This window comes from Pterocles gutturalis, unplaced genomic scaffold (genome assembly GCF_000699245.1).
Source record: "Pterocles gutturalis isolate BGI_N339 unplaced genomic scaffold, ASM69924v1 scaffold537, whole genome shotgun sequence".
Lineage (NCBI taxonomy): Eukaryota > Metazoa > Chordata > Aves > Pterocliformes > Pteroclidae > Pterocles > Pterocles gutturalis.
In genome coordinates this window covers 227,501-251,378 of record NW_010109847.1, presented here as the reverse complement: position 1 = coordinate 251,378, position 23,878 = coordinate 227,501, and the positions used below count along the sequence as shown (strand labels likewise).

Below are 23,878 nucleotides of genomic sequence, written 5' to 3'. Positions count from 1 at the left end.
GGCCAGCCAGGCCCTGCTGCTCTTCATGGGCATCACCTACCTGGTGTCGCCTTTCGGTGGCTGGTTAGCTGACGCCCTCCTGGGCAAGTTTGGCACCATCCTGCTCAGCATGGCGCTGTACCTGCTGGGCATGCTGGCCTTCCCCGTCATCGCTGCACCGCACACCCGCCAGGGCCTCTGCGGGGACATCCCCTTGTTCCCTATAGAGAACTGCTCCTCTCCGGCGGCTAACGCCACGATGGCACCTTGCTCCCAGGTGGGAGCCACCCGCTACTGTGCCACCGCCACCTTCATCGGACTGGTCCTCGTGGGGCTGGGCGTCGGGTCGGTCAAGGCCAACATCACCCCGTTTGGGGCAGATCAGGTCAAGTATTATTTGGCAGCTGTCAGTTTGTTTGTGGGTGCTGATCTGAAGCAGGGGATGGCTGGCAGTCATGCTGAGGGGCTTGCCTTGGTGGGATGGACAGCACGCCTACTGATGCATAACTCTGTGGGTGTTCAGTCTCAGAGGGAATCAGATCATCCAGCTTTGTCCCTTGTGTAATGCAGGCTGTTAAGTTATACCCTGTTAGATGTCATTTTGGTGTCTGTACGGTGTCTGATCTCTTACGACCCTTGGTTTCCTGGTAGCTCTCCTTTATTTGTGGTATCCGATTTGGGTAAGCCATCACCATCTTGAGGAGTTGGGTTGAATACTTAATGGCCATTAATTGAAGTAATTATCCTCCATTGTGGAGTTTGTACCCAGTTAATTTGACTTCAGCGCTCATCAGGTGAAATATCTGGTATACATTTTAGCTTTGACAAGGATAGTATGAGCCTTCTAGGACAGTGGTCAGAAGCCTTTATCATCCTGTGATAAATGAAGGGTAGAGAACAAACAAGGTTTTATGCTTTAGGTATTCTGTGTGTATAGCACTGTGCCCTTGAGTGATATTTTTGTGCAGGCTCATGTTGTCCCAGATGATGGCTGGGAAGGTGCTCTCAACATGGTAAATGCATTACCTGGGCTGTTCTCATAAGGACATGTGCTGTCAAATGACCTTACTCAGATCCAGTGCAGTGATATCATTCATTGGATCATCACTGCAGAACCAAGAGGCTTTACAGAAAATATTTGAGAGACAGCTCGTAGTTCAGTATCAACTGTAACGTGCTGTTTTTTATATTTTTTACAATCTTATACTAAGGTAGTATGCTGCTGTGGATGTTGAATTGAAGTATAATTTCTCTTTTACAAATTGAGAATTTCAGATGCTTAGATACTGAGCAGCTTTTCTAACCAAACCATTCCTGATGACACAGCAAGGAAAATATCTCCAGTCCAGTTGCCTGTCTGTTTACTGGCCCACTGAGTTTTGGGTAGTGCAGGTGTCAGAAATGCCATTAAATTCTTTGTGAGAGGTAGGATCTACCACAATATCTTTGCCAAATATACCTCTGTTCTCTTGTGCAGTTTACATTTGTCATTCTTTGGCATTTCATATATTATAAATTCTGGAGTTCTGGGTGAAAGGCAGTATATAAATGTAAAACATTATTAGAGCCTCGGATTGTGTGTCCCCAGTGTATTGGTTCTGTTTAAGGCAGCATAAGCCCATCAGGTGAAATAGCTTTAATATGACTTTATCTTGTAAGGTGTTTTTCAAAACTGACTGCTTATCCCCAGAACACTTTATGAATGTTAAATATAAGAGATAAATAGTGTCAGGAACAGAGCAAAAGAAGAACCATTGCCAATGAAAGTGTAGCTGTTGTACCTGGATTTTTTAAAGGCTTTCCCCCCAGGATTTCACAGAAAGCAGTTTTTGGCTGGGTTTGCAGATAATTCACAGTGATTTATGTAGGGTGAAGCAGAAGAAATACTCCTTTCTGGTTCATAATAATCAGTAGAGCTCTGCTGAGGACTAAGTTTTTCCCCTTCTCTGTTTTTCTGGCTTATCTATTCTTAAATACGTTACAGCATACCAGTTACCTTGTTCTGCAGCTTTGAGCCCTCTTGGGTACCTTCTCCCCACACAGGAATGTAACAAGCTGCTGGATAGTTGGATGTATATTGCTGCAAATAAAGTCTGTCAGGCCCGAATACAATGCAAACGTGTTTTGGCTGGATGTGTGCTAATAAGATTTGTCCTCATTCCATTAAATACCAAACAAAGGAAAATGTGAATTGTATATCATGTACTTTAGCTGACACGAACCACCTTTCAGATGTTGTTAATTACATTTCATTGTAGATATCTTTAAAATTGCCATGTAAATTTTTTTCAATTTTAACAGATGATCTATAATTTGGGTGGAGAACCCAAATATAATGAGGATTTTTTCATTTAGAAGAAAAGAATCACTTTGTGGAAAACTGGAAACTAAATTCCAATATTTATTTTCCTCTGAGGTTAAAAAGATGTAGTTTCTTAATTTATGTTAAATGGATACTTTTAGAAGTGCTATTACAAGTGACTAAGTAGACTTGGTATAGAGTAACTTTTGCCATTCAGCTTAGCAAAAAACTAGTTACTGCAAACTAGGTATAGACCAGCTTTACTTAACTGTGTTTATAAATAAGAGCCATTTTTTCTAGAAGTTGCAGATTGAGCCGTCATACAGGTCTAGATCTGACCCGATGGTTCTCAGAATAGTGTTTACCCAAACCATTCTATGATTCTATGATTCCATAATCATGTGATGGGTATAACCTGGCACTTTCCAGTTCCCCTTTTGAGTGCAAGTGTTCTGCAGCCGCTTCCTCTTCTGTGAAGCAGTTCGTGACTTTCTGTAGTTAGGAAACAATATGACTCTCCCTCATTGTGAAAGCTGGTGCAGCTTCAGCATTGAAGCCAACATTAGTAGTAGGCTACTGATCTAGTATTAGCTCTAATCATTGTTCTAACCATAGATGAATCTGTTTTGGGGTTATGGTGATTAGAGATGCTACTTTTAACCCACAGTATATCTTCTTTCTGAATTGCCATAATAGCTATTAAATCTATATAACCTGCCAAAAATCTTTGAGCTTTGCTAAATCCACAGGTGTTACAGTCGCATTGTCAGAGGCAGAACACTATGGGAAATTGCTGGTGTAAAGATGGCTTTAGAGTGATCTTCAACTTTTATTTATTTATTTGTAGAATAGATTTTCTAGCCGCTGGGGAAGGATGGGAGACCATATATCTAGAACTGAAGGTCACTAAGTGCAAGTTACTTTTTGGTTGTTGTTGAACTTCCTTAGGACACTGTGGGCTTCTAACACAATCTGCAGATAACAGTTTGAAAACTGAAGTTGTGGCATTCACATGGGCAGTACTAATTTGTTGCTGTTTCCAACAGAAACAGAATAGATAAGACACTAGTGAGAGGAAGCAGCCTTGAAATGTGGATTGGCCAAATTTTAGTATAAAAAATTTGAAATTATGTAGCAACTGAGTATTACTGTATAGCTCTGTTACTGAGCTCTCTTCAGATGCTCTCAAAGAGTAACTGGTGTCTGTAGTGATGGATGTAGTGATGGTCAGGAATTCTGGAAGAGTAGATTTGTCTATGGAAAACTGTTGTCATTGCACTTTCTTTTGTAGGCTAAAGAGAAGGGCGAGCTTCTACATTTTCATCCTTTCTCTGTTGTGTGGCTGCTCATGTAGTTAGCTGGGATAAGTTTGGGGGGTTTTGTTACAGTTACCACTTGTGACTGTCAGTTGATTGCAGGAACGAATGAAAACTGTAACTTTTAAGTAATCTTGTTTTTCCTTTTATGTGAGTCAAATAGGAGGTCATAGCTTTGGATCTGTCATGATCTGAAGAAGGAAAGAGGGAAGATTATGACATACTGAAACTCTGAAATGTTGGGGTTTAGGAAACACTTGAGATCATTAGCAGATGATGTCAGAAATCAGATGTCACAGTGGAATGGTAGGCACCAGATAGGCACTAGCTGCAGCAAAAAATAAGAAATCCTGTGGATAACTGTTTATTTGAAACTGACCTAGCTGTAGAGAGCGAGGAAATTACTCTGTGACAAAGCAAAGCATCTGAACACAGGAACTATGGAGAAGCAATAATGCTTGTATAGGTTCCTGGCTCTTTACATAAAAATCAGGAGGATCTAATCTTAATATTTGAGCTGTGTAATATTTTTGGTTTCAAGCTGTACAAACTACTTTGGTTAGGACTGGGATCATTTCCTGGGAAAGATGTTGCTGTTGAAAAATCCAGAGGAGGGATAATTCAGCAGGTGGTCATGTTTCTTCTAAGTCAGAATGAGCTCTAACTACTAACTGTCGGGACAGGTGCCCTGTGGAAGTTGCTGTCAGTCAGATATTTGTAAAGACTTTTCATCAGGTATTGTAACTAAAGATCTAGTTACTCTTTCTCTCTTTCTTTGTTTTAGTTGTGTTTAAAATTTTCTTCTGATCGTAAGATGTTAACCTTAAACCTAAATAAGTTTAGAGTATTGCAGTGCAGAGTTACACAGCTGATGTGTCCTCTGCTGAAAGTGGCTGTAAATAACCTAATGATTACACAATTCCTGTAACATAGTGTTCCAGGGACTCAGGATTCTTTATCAGAGAACTGGTCATAATTGATCTGACCATAATCAGTCTGATATAAGTGTTTTGTGTTAGAAATTTTGATTTTTGAGATCTGTTCCTTTACTGTTTTGAAATCCAGTGCTGTGTAGGTCCCAGTTATAAAACTCAGAATGTCACTGTGCTTTTCTTTCTGCATTTGGATTAATTGTATGTAAAGGATAGTTACAGATATATCAAGAAAAACACCTTTTGGACTGGAGAAAAATCATGTGTTAGGTTAGATTTTTCTTTTGTAAAAAATATATTAGATGTCTTGAAAGTAGCAAGACTGTTTTATTTCCCCTTTGAGGCCCACCTGAATGCAGGCAGCATTGACATGTGGCCAGTGACCAACAAAGCAGCTGTGGCCAGAACGCTTAGAGTTGCTCATTTCCTTAATTTCTTTGTTGATGGGGTTTTTCAGTGGGGGTTTTTCATTTAGTTTTTGGTTGTTGGGGTTTTTTAAACTAAAATTTTCCCTGTAGTTTAAAAGAGGAAAATTCAGGGCAATTGCGATGCTCCTTCTATGGTACAATAGGTCATTCTGTATTTTTATTGAAGTACTACTGGATTGTTTCTTAGTGTTCTTGGAGAACAATGTTCTATCCTATTTAGTAGCAAAAAAAAAGGTGGGAAAGGTTTAAAGAATGCAGAACAGTGAACTGGAGACTCAGGACTGGATGTTATGCAGTGGGAGTTGATCTAAATAAGTGACAGCTGTCCAGCACTGGTAAATTCTGTGGAAAATGTCTGAATCTGAGCTCATTTGCAAAACAATGTGTTACCTAGAGCAAATAAATTGTGTGTATTAGATACTTCCTAATTTAAGCTACTTTAAGCAGTTTTGTTGTGATGGGCACGAAATCTTTTAAGCATACCTATTTTGACTTCCTGAGCAGGGATGTGGAACCCTTAGCCCTAAGGACGGATTCGATCCAGGACCCACACCATACTCGTGCCATTTATGTGCATAATTTTCCTGTTGCAGGGTGTTAAGAATATAATGGAGCTGGTGATGCTGGTACCACAAGGAGAGTGCTGCTATGCTTGAGCACAGATGAAATTGAGCGGAGGGGGTGATAGATTTTTCTTTCTGCTTGGGTGATTGAAAATAATGCAAGCATAAGGGGGAAAGGGAGAATTCCCGCAGTTTTGTGAAAAATACTTGTCCTTGATAAAAATAATAAAATTCTAACATGGTTTTCTTCTTCTTGGTCCCTTATTGAAATGTAGGATCTACTTGAGAATAAACCAATCCATTTTGTGCTGTCACACAGCTCAAGTAATAGCCAGCAGGGGGGGAATTTTGAGTGGCCTGCTGTAAATGTAATATAGCTCCTATTTTGGGCAGCTAACGTGATGTTTGAAAGGAGCTACAAGGATTGCCTTTTAACTCTACTGTGTTTTCTGGTTTTGGTGAAACATCTTCATAGTTCTTCTACTTTGACAAGATATTCCACCAGCTACTTCAGTGTGACTTTTATGAAGTTATTAATGTTTGGCAATAAAATGCCATAGTGGCATTTCAGATGTGGCTGTGATATGGTTTTTAGTGCATATATATACTTCGATAGGGAAGCAGAAAATGGATTCTTTTCTTTGTAGGTTGGTGGTATGTCTATCCCTTGAGCATTGCATTCCTTTTTGATCACTGTTTCAAAAAGGATACTGGAGATGGGGAAGGAAGTTTCAGAGAAGGGCCACAGACATTGTTAGTAGTTTCCATGCAAGGATCCATGAAACAGGCTACGATTTCCTAACTCTGAAAAGGCATCTAGAAGGAAGATGTGACAGTGGTTTGTGGAAATAATGGCCAGGGGGAGAGGGGCAGAAATGGACCAGGGATGGGATAATGGTCAGCTGTCTTCTGTTGTTTCCTGGAACTAGGTAAAAAGAGTGAGGCCAGTACAGGGCAGGTTCCAAACAGACAAATGGAGGTGGTTCTTCCTACTGTGAAATTAGCTGGGGAACTCTTTGCCACAGGATATTATGGATTCTAAAAGCTGACCTGGGTTCAGGCTAGACAAGTTCACAAGAGGAGATCTGCTGTGTTTATTAAGTAGGTAGAAGCCATCCTTAGTTCAGGAGGTTTCTCAGGAGCTGATGGTTGGAGGCTGGGATAATACTCGATAGAAGCATCGTGCTGTGCTTGCCCTGTTCTTACCTGTGTCAAAGTTTGCTGTGGTCTCCCAGCTTTTCTTTGCATAGACATGAACAATGTCATTTGTAAGAGAGATGATGGGACATAATCTTCCTTGCAGAAAGTATAAGAGAACTGGAACTTCATAATGAAGAAATGGAAACTTCATAAAATAGATTGCTAACTCTACATAAGTTGGAGCACTGGGTTTACAATGTAATTGTTTGCTAATATCCTGCTGCCATTTGGGGTTCGGAAGGAATTCCAAGCTTGATATGCTACAGCAGGTGATGACTGTTAAAATTAGGAAATGAGTACCAAGTTGAAGCTGGAAAGGGAGAATTTCTTGGGTTTAGGCTCCAAGATTGTATTTGACATGCTAAGAGACCTACCTGAATGCCTAACAATGCAATTAACTGTGCATAGGAATAGATGCTTTAATGTTTCTTTTGTTGGGCTTGGTTAAATGATACAGATGCATTTGTGCACCACTGAGAAACTTGAAACTGTAAATGAGAACTGACAATGTTAAAAATTTAGTTCAATACATAGCTTGCTTTTCAGATTGCAGACTAAACACCGATCTTTTGAAGATCTGACATATGAGGAAGGGAAAGTTGCAATTAGAAATCAAAAAACAACTGACTCGGCAAGATGGGTGCATGGCACTGACTTGCTAGTCACTGTTAATGGCCTTTCAGTCATAAAAACAGTGACAAATATGGTGTTATGAATTCTACAGACTAGTTGATCTTTTTATTGTATTTCAAATTTTAACCTGCGTAATTTCTTAACTTATAGCACGTCTTATGACTGATGTTGGGTTCCTGTGACTTAATTACAAAACATGGAGTGACTTATGGTAGGAAATACAGGATAAAGAGTGAAAACTGTAATTCTGTAAATCAGCGGTGTCTTTACTTTCACTGGAGAGACACTGAGAGCTTCAAGCAGAAAAATAGCACTATGAACAGTGCTGACTTAAGAGAGAGATAAACATTTACTGGGGCCTCGTGACACCTCAGGCAACACAAATTCAATTTTCTTTTTTAAAGGTCAGAATGGCAAGACTTCAATTTATGTTCTGATGAGAAGCATTAGGACTGTGTTAAAATTTTATTTGTGCTTTAATTACCCACGAGTCATTTGAGGCTTAGAAAATGTAATATAGTTAACTGTTTTATGTATACAGCTGGAAGAAGCAATTGTTGTGATACTACTAATACATGAATTTTTAGGTAGCTTAACTTTTTTTTTTTTTTTTTACTAAAAAATTAGTTCCTGCAACTTCTGTGTGGACTATGGGATACTAACCTGAGTGAGCCTTGTCTAGAGAAATGACCAAATGAGACAGTGCAGTAGAAATAATAACAGCCTGTAGGGGGAAGCTATGTAGTTTAGTACTGTATGACATTTTTATCCCTATGCTGAATTTCTAGAAGGTCGTTGATATAATGGGGTAGCTCAGTAAGGTGTCATTTCATCAAATACCATGCTAAGCCCAAAACACTTAAATTATTTCCATATGACTCTAAATTAAACCTAAACTCTTCAGTGCATTGAACTTGATTGAATTCTAATAAACAGGCTTAATTTTCTCCAGAAATTGAATGACTTGTTTTTAATCTTTTCCAGGTCAAAGATCGGGGTCCTGAAGCCACAAGAAGGTTTTTTAATTGGTTTTATTGGAGTATTAATTTGGGAGCTATTCTCTCTCTGGGAGGCATTGCATACATTCAACAGAACGTGAGCTTTGTTATTGGATATAGTATCCCAACAGTTTGCATTGGGATTTCCTTCATGGTTTTCTTATGTGGTCAGAGCTTCTTCATCACAAAACCGCCTGATGGTAGTGCCTTCACAGACATGTTTAAAATTCTCTCATATTCTTGTTGCTCAAGAGGGAGACATGCGGAACGTTCAACTAACAGGTTTGTAATGAGTTCTTTTGCATAGTCTGAATTCAGTGAATCAGCATTAGAGTTGGAACTAGTTAGTTCAAAGTAGCTGGCAGTAAGTCATACTAGAGAATACACTAGAATATGCAGTTTTGCTTTGAGAACTGGAACTGGAAAATTGGACTCCTGAAGGTATTATCTAGGAGTTCCGGGGTGAAAGAGAGCACATTTTGAGATCACTGGATCTCCGTACTGTCTGCTCTTCTAAATTGAATGCTACTTCTTGCCAGTTCAGATTTTCTGAAAGCAGCATAACCTAAGTATGGTGCTTTTAAGCATTAGTTAACTTTATTCTCTGCTTAGATGTGTTTATGGGACACATTCTCATTTGAAAAACACTATCATCTGCATTTAAGCAGCGAAAATGTGTACTGGCTTTTTGCTTTCCAAGTGGTTACTCCACTCTCAAGAGATTCCCATGGAATACTGGTGGCTGAATTTAGTCACTGATGATCAGAGCTGTCGGGTGCCTCCTCTGCAAGGGGCTTTCATGTATTCAGACTGCAAAACAATTCAATGAATTAGAATAACCTATATTTTGTGATAGTGTTTCTTAAGTTCTGAATATTCCAGTGCCACTTATTTATGCATGGTGGGGTGAGATGTGGAATAAGGAAATCTAGTAGAAGTTTTCAGCTTGTACTTTCACCTGATGATGATCCATTCTGGCCTAGTTTTTTCGCTGTTAAGAGTAACTTATTTTGGAATGCATGAGCTTTTTGTATGAAAATAATTGCCACAAGATTGCCAGTTAAAGTCAGTTTTTGTTGTTGTTTAACTAAATGTTTCAAATTATTTTCAAAAGCGAAGGCCAGGGAGTACTTCAGCAACCTCGCAAACAAAGCCTGTTTGAGATCGCCAAGCTGTCGCGTGGGGGCCCATTCAGAGAAGATAAAGTAGAAGATGTGAAAGCTCTTGTCAAGATTATCCCTGTCTTTTTGGCTTTAATACCTTACTGGACAGTGTATTTTCAAGTGAGTAGTTCCACTTCTATTTTACATGTCTAAAAACCACAATTTCCAATTTAAGGGCCATAACTTCCTCTTCTCCCAGTTGCATTTGAAAGGTATCGGGGCACTAGCATTAAGTTGCTGTTCTGAGCCTGTGTTATAAATCTATATAAGGTTTCTATAAGGTTTACTTACAGTTAGTGTTCAGTAGCTGTGATTCTAAAGAAGATGAATCATGAAGAGGGTTTTTCAGAACTCTGGTATTGACAGTTTGACTTGTTGAGTACCCGTGTGTTCAATAATGTTGACTACTTGTTTTTCATACACCTGGGGTTGCATCTCAGGAATAATTTTAATAATATTATGTTAGCAAAAATAATAATGCGTGATCGTAGGTGCTTCTGATTTTTTTTATTTGCTAGAGAGAATTGTTGTGGAAAGCTGTATTAGCTTGCCAGGATGCCAGAATATCTAATATCACATTTTTCTGCGGCTCTTTCACAAATGTAAAACTTATCCTGAAGCTGAAAGATGAAAAATGACTACTAAGAATGCTTTCAAATAATATTTTGACTTAATAATAAAAAAGATAATAAAATCATTAAAATGATAGTTAAAACTAACGGTTGTACAAATTAACATAACAAATATTGCACTGTGTTTCGTCTTGCAGTTGATTCAGATAGGTCAGGATAAGTGGTCTAGATTTCATTTTAATTAATTCATTTCTGGTTCTTCTTTCTTAGTGAGATGAATTAGGATAGCAAATATGTTTTGGGGGAAAAATACACAGAAATTGTTTTTAAACTCACATGGATGATTCTTTGTGCTTTTAGTAAAATCAAATGTAAGGGTTAAAAAAAATCTTGCAATGTTCTAACAATAATTGTTTTTGTTTTGCTGTATTAGCATTTTACCTCTGGTATAATCTTTGTTAGTTATTAAAGATGTAAAAATATCTTGTTCTCAATACTCCAAGTAATCTCGACTCATCTTTCCTAATGCTAGATGCAGACAACATATGTATTACAAAGTCTCCATCTGAAAATTCCAGAAATATCAAATGACACCAACTCTATTCATACGGTAAGCATGGCAAAACAAGTGAAAAGTATGTTTTCTTTAGTTGAAATGCAAGATAGGTAAGTATTGTACAAAAATTCAAGGAGGTTGAGGTAGTGACTAAGGGGAACCAACGGCCACAGACATTGGGCATTTAGAATAATACAGAGACTTTGGCATACCTGCTGGTATATGGAGTTCACACCATCCTGGTTTGAATGTATTGAAACTGCTTTAATTAAGAGTGTCTTTATCCTTCAGTGGACACAGTATGATCTTTGAAGAAAGCTTATAAATCCATATGCCCTGAGTTTTCAAAGTTGTAAGTAGTACAGAAGCATTCCTACAAACCCAGTAGGTATACTCATACTTTACTGAAACATTGATATTTGCAAATTTGGAATCTGAGATACATTTGTAACTTTATACTGCTTAATCAATAGTCACTTTACCTTGAATCAATTTAGCATATTGAAGGAGGGTGTTCAATCAATATTTTTCAAGAAGAGCTGGCATCATGTAATTGCAGAAACAGTCCTGAGAAGTAAAAACAAAAAGTATGAATGTAAGATATTAACAGGCTTATAAAATATTATTTTAAAATTAAGTTTCTTCTGTTTTATTTAAAATTAATATCAATAAGACAGAATGGCTTCAAAAATAAAAATAAAAAATGCTTGTACTTAATGTTTCTTTGAACTTGCTTGAAAATTGAGCTGCTTCTGAATCCCAGCTGAAGGCTTAATGGAAGTTAGTGATACTGGCTGAGTGAGACTTCTAAACCAGCCAAATTCTAGTTACTTACTTTTACACAGTTAAAAAAAAACTAACGAAAGAGTAGTCTGAGACTTCTTCAGTTATCTTCAGCCATCAACAAAGAATCTAAAGCAAATTTCCTCATCTGAGTTCTCAGTTTGTGTATTTTATTTTTTTTTTTTTTGCATAGCTTTTGGGCAAAAACAAAACATCTTTGCTGAGCTCTACATTTTGTTCTCTTAGAGTACTCTCTTCATCTGCCCAGTAATTTCTTATTCCTCATTTTCCTTGGAATAATGTGCAGTATTATTTGCTTTTGTGAAAAGAGCCTTTTTGCTCTGAACACTTGATGTTATTTGGTCCCAGTAGAAAGCTCCTATACCCACACTCCCCCAAAAAAACCCCAACACCCACCTCAGCAGAGTGGGAGATGCATCTTGAAAATGAGAATATGCAATACTATTGGAGCTACTAAGGTGAGGAACCGTTTGTGCCTCTGAGCTAACAGAATTATGAACTGCCAAATTAAATTAACACCCAGATAGCTGAGTGTTTGTTTTCCTCAGCTTTTACATGCTCTTATTTTAATTTTCACAGTGTCTTATCAGTGCACTGTGGTGTGGTTTGGTTTGGATCTCAGTGTTTCATGAAAAATATTTTTTCCTATGTAAAATAATAGTAAAAATCAACCTTAATTATGAAAATGCTAACTTAAGTCCTCTGTCCTTTCAGTTTCCAGCAGCCTGGTTGACTATGTTTGATGCTGTGCTTATTCTTATCCTAATACCCTTAAAAGATAAATTGGTGGACCCCGTTTTAAAGAGGAATGGTTTGCTCCCATCCTCACTGAAGAGGATTGCAGTTGGAATGTTCTTTGTAATGTGTTCTGCATTTGCTGCAGGTAAGAAAACTTTGAGATCTACTTAAATAGGTATCTGTTCAGCAACTTGCAACAGCATTTTTAAAAACCTTCCTGAATCTTTATTTCAAGATTATTCAGAAGTCTTTTTCATGGGAGTTATGGATACATTTCCCATAATGAAAGAAAGATATTTTATCCAGAAACTTACTAAACTGTTTTGAATGTTTGCAATAAAATTGGACCATTTTTCCTGCCTGAAATGGACTTTGAGTATGCCTTTTAAAATCAACTTGTTAGTTAAGGTTTTCAGGGTACGGGGCTTTCTAGTATGCTTGATCAAGGAGAACTATTTGTTTTCTGAACATATTTTCTCAAAAAATGCCTTAGCTTCATCAGCGTTTGGGTTGCCTGAACAAAGTGTCCCGAATTTGGATGTGAGGCCTTTAGTCCTTCTAAAATAAAATTTATTGTCTGATTTATTAGCCATTTATCTTGAAGTTGAAAATTTGTTTATCCTGAAAAACAAATTAGTTCAGAAATAAGTATGTTCCTTCATTCTGTCCAACTTCCAAGTATTAAAAAAAGTTAAATTTTACCTAAAATCCTTTCCCTTGATCTGAAATTATAATAAAGTTAGGTTATGGCTGAGTAAGAGTTTCCTCCCTTACCTTAATGTTCCCTAATGTTTGGGAATTACTGTGGTGTAAAATAGCTTAGCTATAGCATGAAAGGAAAAAGATGGCAGCTCTGTTCGAACCATAAATCAGCTGCTTTTGAGATGATTTAAAGTTCTTAAGCGCTGCTGATGTGGAACAGAACATCTCAGAGCAATGCTTCATAGAATCTATAGCCTTCACCTAGTATCACTGTAATGAACACATTGATAAAGCATTATAGCATTAAATAAATTAATTTCAGCACTTGTAATCTCCTATATTTTAGAGAGAGGGACACTTTATATGGCTATTAAGATTTCTCTCAATAAGAGAGATAATTACCGTATTAGGCCAAGGTCACTTTGTATGTGGGCAAGTAAAGTTCTTTAAAGCAAGCAAAGTCATTTAAACTCAAAATAGGAATGTTTCTCTTATTCCATGTTACTTAGGACACTGCTACCAGCAAAAGAAGATGATGTAAACCAGTTAAATGTCAGATCTTTAAATAGAACCTGCTGGCTCACATATAAGTGGGAAAAAAAGCATATCAAGATATAATAGCTGAGTTTGGGAATGATTTCATATAGCAGAAGTCTTAAAAATTTCAAATGCTTTCTTGTTTTGTATTAACCTAGAACTGTAATGCATGATTTGTTGGTTTGATCCTCCCTTAACCCTTCCGTAGTAGAAACTGAGAAGGTGAATTCTTTGGGTGGTTATCTGCAGTCTGCTTGGAGGGTTTAACATTTTGGAGTAACTTAACATCCATTCATCATAACATGAATTTAAGAACTTCAGCTGCGATAAATTTGGGGCATAGGAAACTCTGTTTATTTCTAGAGGGGGAAGCTTCTGTTGGCTTATATGTTTCATAAAATTTTTATTTTCTCATTAAATTATATTTATAGAAGCCATATTTTAATATTCTTAAAAATACAATGTTATTTCCAACCATTTCAGTGTTAGATATACTGATTAAAATCCTGAATATATGAAGATGTTAATGTCTTAACTTGCAATCTTGGAATTAATGATCTGTTTGTGCCATATTTCCATTTTAACCTAGTTCTGGACACTATCTAGGCTGCCCAATAGATTGTTTAGATTATTTTAAATATCTTATTAACTATGAGAATACAACTGATTAGACTTAATGAACATCTGCTGTGCTTCGTGCATTTTATCGTAAATTCTGAGCAGCAGTATTTAAGGTTATTCAGCTGGAAAATCTACTTCATTTATAGGGCTTAAACAATTATAGCAAGAACTTAAGATTCTTTTAACTACTAAAACTGTAAGATTAAACTTGAAGCTTGTCTATCAGAGTCTAAGAAAGAATCAATAGGGTTTAGATTCTGAAGTACTCAGCTTTGAAGATAAATTTATGACAAAGTTTAGTATATAGCAGTTATGCTCCTACATGGCTAAATGCCTCCTAAATCTGCTTATGTTGTGAGGAGTATCAAACATAGTAAGGATCACTAGATGTTTTGAGGTGCAATAATTTAATCTTGAATGTGTATGAATGAAATTTTGTTTGAGTTCTTATCTGACTGTACTGCTTTGTTTACATATTAATTAAGTTCCACTCTAAAATGTTCGTCAGCTATATTAAAACCCAAACATCAAGAAACCCAGCTTTATTTTAATGACACCAGCTCTTCATAGTTCAGAGGGTACTGAGGTGACTGAACAGCTAAAGACACATACTTAAGATGGGTAAGCGGCTACCTGAAAAGAAGTGAGGAAGGTAGAGAAAATGTGGTGGTCTGGCACTAAGAAGTACTAAGTTCCAACCAGTCTTCACCTCAAAAACAGAAGTTATTAAGGAAAACACTCAATTTGGGGCCTCACTTTTTTTATGCTATCGTGTCTATTTTCCATTCTACATGAAGTGCTTTCTATGCAAGGTATTGCCTGTAAATCAAGCTCTAATGAGCTTTTGGATCTCTTGGGATGATAAGTGTCATATAAATGTCATGATCATACTCATAGAGAGTTTTCATAGCTCTACAGGACTAGTGTAGCCATTTCGATAAGAAAAATGGTTCCTAATTTATTAGCACTATGGTGGCAAATGTAGTGGTTTGTGAAAATGAGATTGTCATTAAAAAAAAAATTGATAGTTTTTATGTGAGCTCCCGGCTAATCCATCTGGGAAAGGGTTAAGTATTGGTATAATTATTGCTACTGAATAAGACTGTAATCATTGTAATTCTATGTCAGAAGAACTGTATGTCTTGAAATAACAACAGCAAAAGTAGTCTGAAATGCTTTATGTTAGGAAATAAGGAAATACACATTCCTGTTTTATAAATTGTAATTGCAGTGCAGGACTGAGTGCTAATTTAATTCTTAATGTAAAGGAACAGTGTTTGCATCTTACGTTGGTGTTTTTTCCCCTTCCATGTAGGAATTCTGGAAAGCAACAGACTGAAGATTGTAAAGGTTAAAACAATTAATCAGACAATTGGAAATGTTACATACCATGCTGCAGATTTGCCAATATGGTGGCAGATTCCTCAATATGTGCTGATCGGATTCAGTGAAATATTTGCAAGTATAGCAGGTAAGAGTCTTTGTGTGTTTTGAATCTGTTTTCATATCTATCATAAATGAAGGATTTTTAGAAAAGAAATATTTACTTCTCAAATCACTATAAATAAGCTCTAATGTTCCCAAATACAATATTATACAATATAATACCATATAAGTGGCAAAGCACACAATTGCTTTTCACATTTGAAAACTGGCTATATAAGAATATGTTTTCAACACGGAATTTCAAGCAGAGCAACATTTAAAATATTTGTGTGTCATGCAATTAGCACTGGATATTTGCAAGCCTTAATGGAAAACAAGGTACTCCTTCAATATTGTGTCTCAAACAATAGTTTTATTGCAGCACTTTTTCCTCTGAATCCTTCTCTATGTTGCAAATAAAATTCATGCTTTGTCATTTTTTAGCTTAAAAACTGAGCTCACCGTTTAGAAACTCAGTAGGTGGAAACAGCTTTTTAGGGAAAAAGGAAGAAACAAACCATCTTTAGCAAGATTTTTCACCGGTTTAAATTCATGTTACTCAATCAAAACTATTTTTTGTAAATATTAATAATGAAGTAGCTAGGTTTTTATACAGTTTTATCTGTTTCATTTATAGATGAGTTTTTCTATAGTTGAGTACTTCAATGTAATACAAGACAAACTGAAACGCTTCAAATCTTGCCTTGAACAAATGCAAGAGATCTTAAATTTCTTGATAATTTTCTATGTGATGTAGTGGACAGCTCTGTGATCACATTGATCTTTAAGTGGAAAGTGAAGTAGGAGGAGAGGGTGAACAGGACTATAAAATCTTATTTTCTGGTCTGTTTCATATACATGCAGGGCTCATTAGCATGAAGAAAGCACAGGCAGTTTATCTGTTGTCACTCTGGTATGCCTAACACTGGCTTACTATGATTAAACAAGTGAAAGCTCTTGTGAAACCCTTAGCACTGTTTTTACATATCTAGTGCTTGGGAGCAATGCTTAGTTACCACTAACAGAAACCTGTCGTGATGGTAGAAGTAGCTATTCTGATACTACTTAAACGGAATTGCAGAGCTACCTGATGTAATATATTGGAACTCCTCCAGTGACTTGATTTAAAAATAATTTAGTATTTGCTTAACTACAGTTACTTATTAATGTGCTGAAATACTGTTTTAGAATATTGAACTTTGAAGATCATCCATTCAAACTGGCATTACACATAGCTCTTTTTCTTCGATTCCTTATGACAGAATTTCCTGGTTTCATTTCCCCTGTAAGACGTTACTTTCATTCCTCATGCCGGGCAAGCACAGTGGGTTAAAATAAGATTCTCTAATTCTCTAAGATCTTGCTGGCGGTAGCCCCAGCTGTCATATGGCCCATTTGTTCCCCTCTTAGTGGAACAGAGAACTTCTACTCCATCAGGTTTCTGGTTATATGTGTTCTACTGTCATCACAGTTGTTAGGAAGTAAGGTGGTTGGAAAATTCTATGCAGATCTTAATTGTTTTGTATGTTACACTTTCATTTGATTTGTTTTACAAAGCTTTTTTGCCTGCCTTCTGATTGTTGTCTGAACTGAATTTTTAGTATCTTTAAGAGGGCCTCTTAAGACTTTAGAGTATACTTTAGGAACTTGATATGAAAAGTTGATAAAGGCATCTATTGTGCGATGAAATTCAGCTTTAAAACTAGAAAGTGTTAATGGTTACAAAAGTATACTGTTTTGGAAGTGTTTATTGTGAACAAAAAGGGACTAAATATCATAAGAGCAGAAACATACACTTGTTTTTTTTTTACTCTAAATCTAAGCATATTCTTATTAAGCAACATTAGTTACACTTGAGGTACCTTTAAAAAGATGACACACATTGCATTAATCTTTTGTATTACTCTGTCAATCCTCTTAAAGCACCCTTATTTAACTGGGAGTCATAATCTCACATCACAACACCAACTAGAGGGTTTAATTTCAAAGCTGCTTGTTTGAGGTAGCATGAAATCGTTATCAATGGCTGCCAGCAGGCAAAAATATCTCTGAAGGCAAAGAAAATATTTTATATTCTTTGTACCAGATTAAATATTAGGGTTGTTGGAAACATTATTCAAGTTTAGAAACATGCCTTTTTTTGTTGCAAAAAGTGCAGAGTGTTATGCCCATTTTGGTTTTTGTTTCAAGTCCTAAGATCTTTTTCCAGCAGTAACACTTGCATCTCGTATATCTATTATAAAATGAACAAGGTAAGAAATAGGCTAGGTTCTTTTATGTTATATACTTGAGCTTAACTTGTACAGAGTGTACAAAAGCCTGGTGACCAAAATGTGACTGATACGCTGGAGACTTGTGGGAGGTATGATAACTTCACAAGAGGCTAAAAAACAAGCTACTGTATCCCAAGAGTAGTCTGCTTCTTTTTTCTTTAAGTGAGATTGGCCAGATAAATATACTTTAAAGAACTGTATTGTCATATTAGTGGCAAAGCCTAGAAAAAAAGTTTGAGTTTTTAAGTGTCAAAATAAATATAATTTGTCCCCTACCCCATTCCCCATTTGCAGATGTCTCTCCATCTCTGTAGCGATTCTTTCATTATGGTTTAAATTTACAGGAACCCACACAGCTGAGTTCCACGAAGAATGTTTCAGTTCCCTTCTAGAATCACAGACAGGTTGCTGTTGGCCCTTTCTAACATGTTTTGCAAAGGAAAAGAGAAGCAGTGTGTTGGTTACCAGATTTCTTAGGTGGCAGTGCTGAATGCTGTACATCAGTAAGAACATATAGTTCTGTTTCTTTCTCAAGAACAAAGTTCCTCCCTCACAACAGGCAAATTGACCTGTCTGGCTTGAAGTGTTAAGCCTTTTCTTGAAAAGAAATGCCAGTGTATTTCTGTTAAACTCTGTCTGGATTAGCAAAAGTCAAATACCAGTAATGGTGTAAATAAAGCTTTATTATGCAAAACACAAGATTTGTGCCATTTTCCAGTAATGGTGTAAATAAAGCATACCTTTATTATGCAAAACATAAGATTTGTGCCATTTTCAGGTCTAAAATGCTCTCTTTGCCAAGAAAAATTTTAGATGAGGTAGCATTAATTTTCAGTATGAAGCAGATTGTTTTAAAACAAGCATTTCACCTGTCAGAGGAAAAGCTCTGCAAAGGAAAGTATTTGACTGTCTCTTGTGAATAATCCCATTTGATTTTTGACAGGACTATTATTCTAAAAAGGAGGGTTAATCATGGGCATTAGTCTTTGCAAGGCAGAGCCTAACCCAGTGTGTGCTGTTGGTACTCAAATTCAGTAGCACAGATTTTTAAATTGATGTCAGTGATACAGTTTTCTTGGTTTGTTAGTTGAACTTTGAGTAAGGATAGTTTAAAGTTGAAGTCCCGTTTCTACAAGTCTTAAAAAGAGTAGGCTGGCAAGCAATGAGCTCAGAGAATTCTAGATCAAAATTAAGTTAAAACTGATTACTGCCTTTCCAGCTACAATTAATATCTCTGCACATTCAGAGATACAGACACTGAGTCTGTTAGAGGTAAATGTTCATGGTCAATGCAAGAGTGACCTTCAGTTCCTGGGTACTTTGTGCTCAGCAGGGAATGCTGTGTGCTTTGTAAATACTGCACAGCAGAGAGGGAACATAGAAACAAGTGAAATGGGGAACATGGAACTTGCCAGGTTAGAGCTTTTAATAAATTATTTGAGGATAATTTTAGACAGAAAAATGAATATGCTGCCTCAGAAGATTTCTTGATTTTACACATGTAATATTAATAAGATCAAAGTGCATGTCTCAAATGTTGTCCATTTAATGGGTTGATATATTGATGACCTTTAACAGGGTTCATAAAGCAATTAGAGGGAGCTGATAGGGATTCACTACCTGAATTCCCTGTCTCCATAAATCCAAGGCTAGTTCTAGGTCCTTAACATACCGAAGTGTATACATCTGTGACTTCTGTAACAGTAAACTAGAGTGAACTACTATTGTTTCTTCGAGCTTCCAATAGTATTTTTTTTAATCTTTTAATACAGGTCTAGAATTTGCATATTCAGCTGCTCCCAAATCTATGCAGAGTGCTATTATGGGACTGTTTTTTTTCTTTTCGGGGATTGGATCATTTGTTGGCTCTGGATTGTTGGCACTGGTGTCTATTAAAGAAATTGGCTGGATGAGTAATCACACGGATTTCGGTAAGTTATTTTCAGTGTACTCATAGTCTGTGAAGTAGAAGGCTTCCTTCAGAACCAGTTATGCATCAAGCATGTGGAACTGTTGAGTCTTAGCACAGTTATTATTTGAAAAATATAAATTTGTCTACTGTTTTGTTAAAGACAAAGTTTCATTTTGCATGTACGTGGGAAGTAATGTGACCATGCAAAATGATACTTGGTCCTCATGAAAGCATGGGAAACACCCCTGTGGTATTTTGCCTCTTTAAAGCCTGTCAAATACCTGCTCCGCTGTTACTGCAGTTCATCACTAGAAATTACTTACACATTTTTGTATTTTAGTTAAAAATATTCAAATTCTGGGTGGAAGAAGAATATATATGGTGTAAAGTACTGAAATTACTTTCTGTGGTTCTAGGGAGTAAAATGTACCCATCTCTCTCTTAGTGATTGTTCGGTTTCCTACTTTTAAGACACTTCATCAAAATTACCATGATTTAATTTTGCATTTCTGTCTCCTAGCTATTTATACTCTTAAAAAAGTCCAGTGTATCTTCTGAAGTTAAAAATAATTATTGGCACCAGTAGGTGGCACCTTGGGAATTTCAGAAAATCATACCATCATCAATGGGCTAATTAGTTCCAACAGAAGGAGCATGAAAAGTTCTTAAAACATATACTAGACCTACTGTGTGTACATGGCTTAGAAGTGCAGCCTAAACTTACTTTAAATTTGGTATGAGAGAATTTGCCCTTTAAAGTTGATTTGCATGCTACCAAAAAGTAATGTCTGGAACAGGACATATGCCACAAGTTGTCATTTTTGGTTTATAAGCTGTTCTTTAAATAACTGCAAAAAGTGACAAGTAGCCTTAACATTATGGAAGTGTCTTCACCACATGAAAATTTAATCACATTGAGACTTTTTTTCACCAGTCAATTTCAAAATTAGAAGAACACCTTTTTCTGCAATTCTGTATAAAGATAATTCAGTTGATAAGGGCTCAATACGAGGATAATAATTTCTTACAAATTAATATATGCGATATTTGATGGTGCTTTTTTAGCCTCTTGCCTTTCTTTTCTGAAGAAGCCTAAGAGAAGACAGTGCCTAATATTCTCTCTGTAAAATATTTATGTTGTGCCAAATATATCCAGATTTGGCTAGACTGGAAGATGTTGCCTTTTATGACTCATTGGTCATCTGTTTTGAATAACCTCCTCAGCTCAGTTGATTGTCCTTTGGACAGTTGTCAGAACTACCTTTCTTAGTCCAAAGAATCGATACACAGTGGAGCCTTCTCAGCAGCTATACGTCTGGCTCAAAGGCTGATTTTGATTTGTAATATCCATAGTAGCTACTGTTTTAATTGTTTTATATCAGTAACTGTTTATAACTCAATTTTCATTTGGTATAAAGTTATTGAAAGTTATCAAATTCGCATGTAAAATGTACTTAGGTCTTCCGGGGCAGGAATTGTAAGGAGGAGTCTTTATGAATTAATGACTTTCATTAGAGGCTGTATAATAACTATAAGCACATGCACCAAGTTTCTGCTATTTTTGCTATCTCATGGTATCATTTGAGGCAACTGCCTGCCTCCAGAATCTACTGAGAACGTTCACCCTCTGCTGGCACTTAAGTGTTGGTTGCAGCCATTGAAATGACTGTTATTTCTCTGCCAAAAACGGAGGTTTCGTGGGTTTAATATCCCATCTCATAAAGGATAATTACTACTCTTTAAACACATCTGCTGGTGAAATGGAGATTCACATGTATATTGTATTTTAAATGCCAAGGAAAGACTCCATTTAATTTTATTGCATTTTATTATAAATTCATTTAATTTAATCTTAAGTTTCAGTAATTAAAGTAATTTAATCTGAACATTTATAGGCGTGCTGCATGAACAGCTTGTTAGGATCAATGTATACTTCACTATTTTTACTCTATCTAACCTTTTTGATAATCATAATGGTCCAATTGGCTGTGGCTCATGTGGCATGTTGGAAATGAGCCACAATATATTGTTCTTGGAAGTTAGTGCACATTTCTTAATAGAGGAATAATGTTTTAGCAATGAGCTTTCTTAATTCTACATTATTTAATGTGGTACAAATCACTAATTTATAACAACTTTGAAGGAGTGTCAAAGGTGAATTGAACCAAAAAGAAACCACACTTGGCTTAATGAATTCTAAACTTTGTTCCACAAGAAGGCTGAGAGAAAATCTCAGTAATTGCTTTCTTTATAGCTACAGAGTTGCTAAACATTTTCCTTAATAGCATTTGTTTTTTAAATCCTTTTTATTGTATCTTTGACTTAGTAGAGAAGGGAGGTACAGGCCTGCAGATGCAGAAAGACTGTATAGCATTAAGCAGAGCTGAAAATGCTGCTGGAGAGGGCTCTCTAGTATATATAGTACAAAAAAAAAATAATCATACTTTCACCTGTTTCAATTAAGCTGTAAAACATAAAAGGCTTTCTTTTTTCCCCTTGACTAAAGCCTTATCACTGCATTGTATTCTCCAGGCTCCTTGAGAGTATATCTAGTGCAGATGGTAAAGGCTTTAAGTTGTTAACCTGTATGAGCTTCCGTCTTGAATGCTGCATTTCACTGCGAGCTGTTTCTGAACAGTTTACTGTCCAGGGCTGTATTTGCAGAAATTTCTTTCTCAAGAATGGTTGTTTTCTTGTTTTGCTTTTGAAATGAGTTGTCTCCTCAAAAATTGATAAGTGATCACTGTTACTTATGTTACAAAGAATGTAAATCATATATGAAAGTACACATTGAGGTTTTTACCTGTTTTATCTGAAGTCAGCAAAGCATTGCAGTTTTGCAGTGTAGGAAACCAGGCTTTAAAAATCAGCAAAGCATTGCAGTTTTGCAGCGTAGGAAAGAAATAGTTAAAAAAAAAAAGGGGGGGGGGGGGGTGAAGGGGGAAGAAAAGAAGATTATTAGCCTATTAGCCTTTTAAAGTTGTTTTGACTCTCATGAAGCATGCCCACTGCTAGATGTATATAGCCTTTGCACAAAGTTCTTACAGTGGTAGGAGGAGCTTCCAGCAATCTTTTGTAAGTAAGAAATCATGCAGTAACAGCGTATCAGCTTCTTCAAGGAAATTACTAGGTTTAAGGCATTGAAGCACAAAAGAAAGAAATCCTTGTAATGTGCACATCTTCCTCAGAAGTTCCATCTTTTGCTCTGGATAATTAAAAATGAAACTATGCTGTCGGATGGAAATGCGATGTGGTTTGGTTTTGCCCATGTTTTGCACAAAAGTCTTGACTACTTAAACTTGAAGGGATTGACATTTTTATTTGTATAATCTTTATTAATATTTTTTTTTCTTCCCCAATTCTTTCTAGGTAATATTAATGGCTGCCAATTAAACTATTATTTTTTTTTGCTGGCTGCTATCCAAGGAGCAACCCTCTTGCTTTTCCTTATTGTTTCTGTGAAATATGATCATCAAAAGTCGAAGATTAATGAAGTGGCTGCCAATGGGAGGATCTGATAACCTGTTACAGAGCAGACTTGTTACAGCAGCACACAGTGACGTGGCAGTGCACCCTGAGTCTGTGAGATCCTAAGTTTTCCCAGTGAGACTCTTAGTAGACTTGCATGTTACAAGAGTTCTTGCCCCTGCCCCCTCTCGTGTAATGTAGGTAAGTGCCTTATGTCGGCGGGGCTCGTTTCTTGCACTACGTCCTGGCAGAGGACAAACGCAAATCTTGGAAGTGTATTAATTCTAGGCATTCAGGTTGCTCTTTGTTAATCATGAGATGTTTACTTCACTCTTGAAAGCTGGGACACTTACACTTAGAAACTGAGTATAAGAATTACATGTGACCTGGATTGTTCTTGACTGAAAAACTCTGCTTAGTGAAGAACAGTGGATCTAGAGAAACACTCAACAGTCTCAAGCCTACGCTGAGAACACAAGAAAGAAAACATTTTACAGAAGCCTTGAGTAGTCATTACAAGAATAAATTTTCAATCCTGAGAATCATTTTGGAGGGAGAAACAGGCACAAATTAAATTGCAGATTAGCTCAGATCAAAAAGAAATGTAGTTTTATAATTGACCTTTCACTGGCAGTGTCTCCAAGTATTCGAGTCCAAACCTGCAGTCAAGAGCATCCAATACTGAAGACTGAATTATATGTCACAGTAGCTTGTCATATGGCTGCTGTAAATTTTGGTGCACAATGAACACTTGTG

General features: G+C 36.6%; 1 protein-coding gene across 1 annotated transcript; it reads left to right on the top strand.

Moving 5' to 3' along the window:
* Positions 1-4: 4 nt before the first annotated feature.
* On the top strand, positions 5-23,490 carry SLC15A4 (solute carrier family 15 (oligopeptide transporter), member 4; the record flags this gene model as incomplete). Its single annotated transcript, XM_010073088.1, has 8 exons — positions 5-364; positions 8,338-8,633; positions 9,466-9,634; positions 10,619-10,696; positions 12,161-12,329; positions 15,360-15,515; positions 19,515-19,673; positions 23,024-23,490. Coding segments are annotated over 8 exons (1,536 nt in total), but the record flags the coding sequence as incomplete, so codon positions are not given.
* Positions 23,491-23,878: the final 388 nt, after the last annotated feature.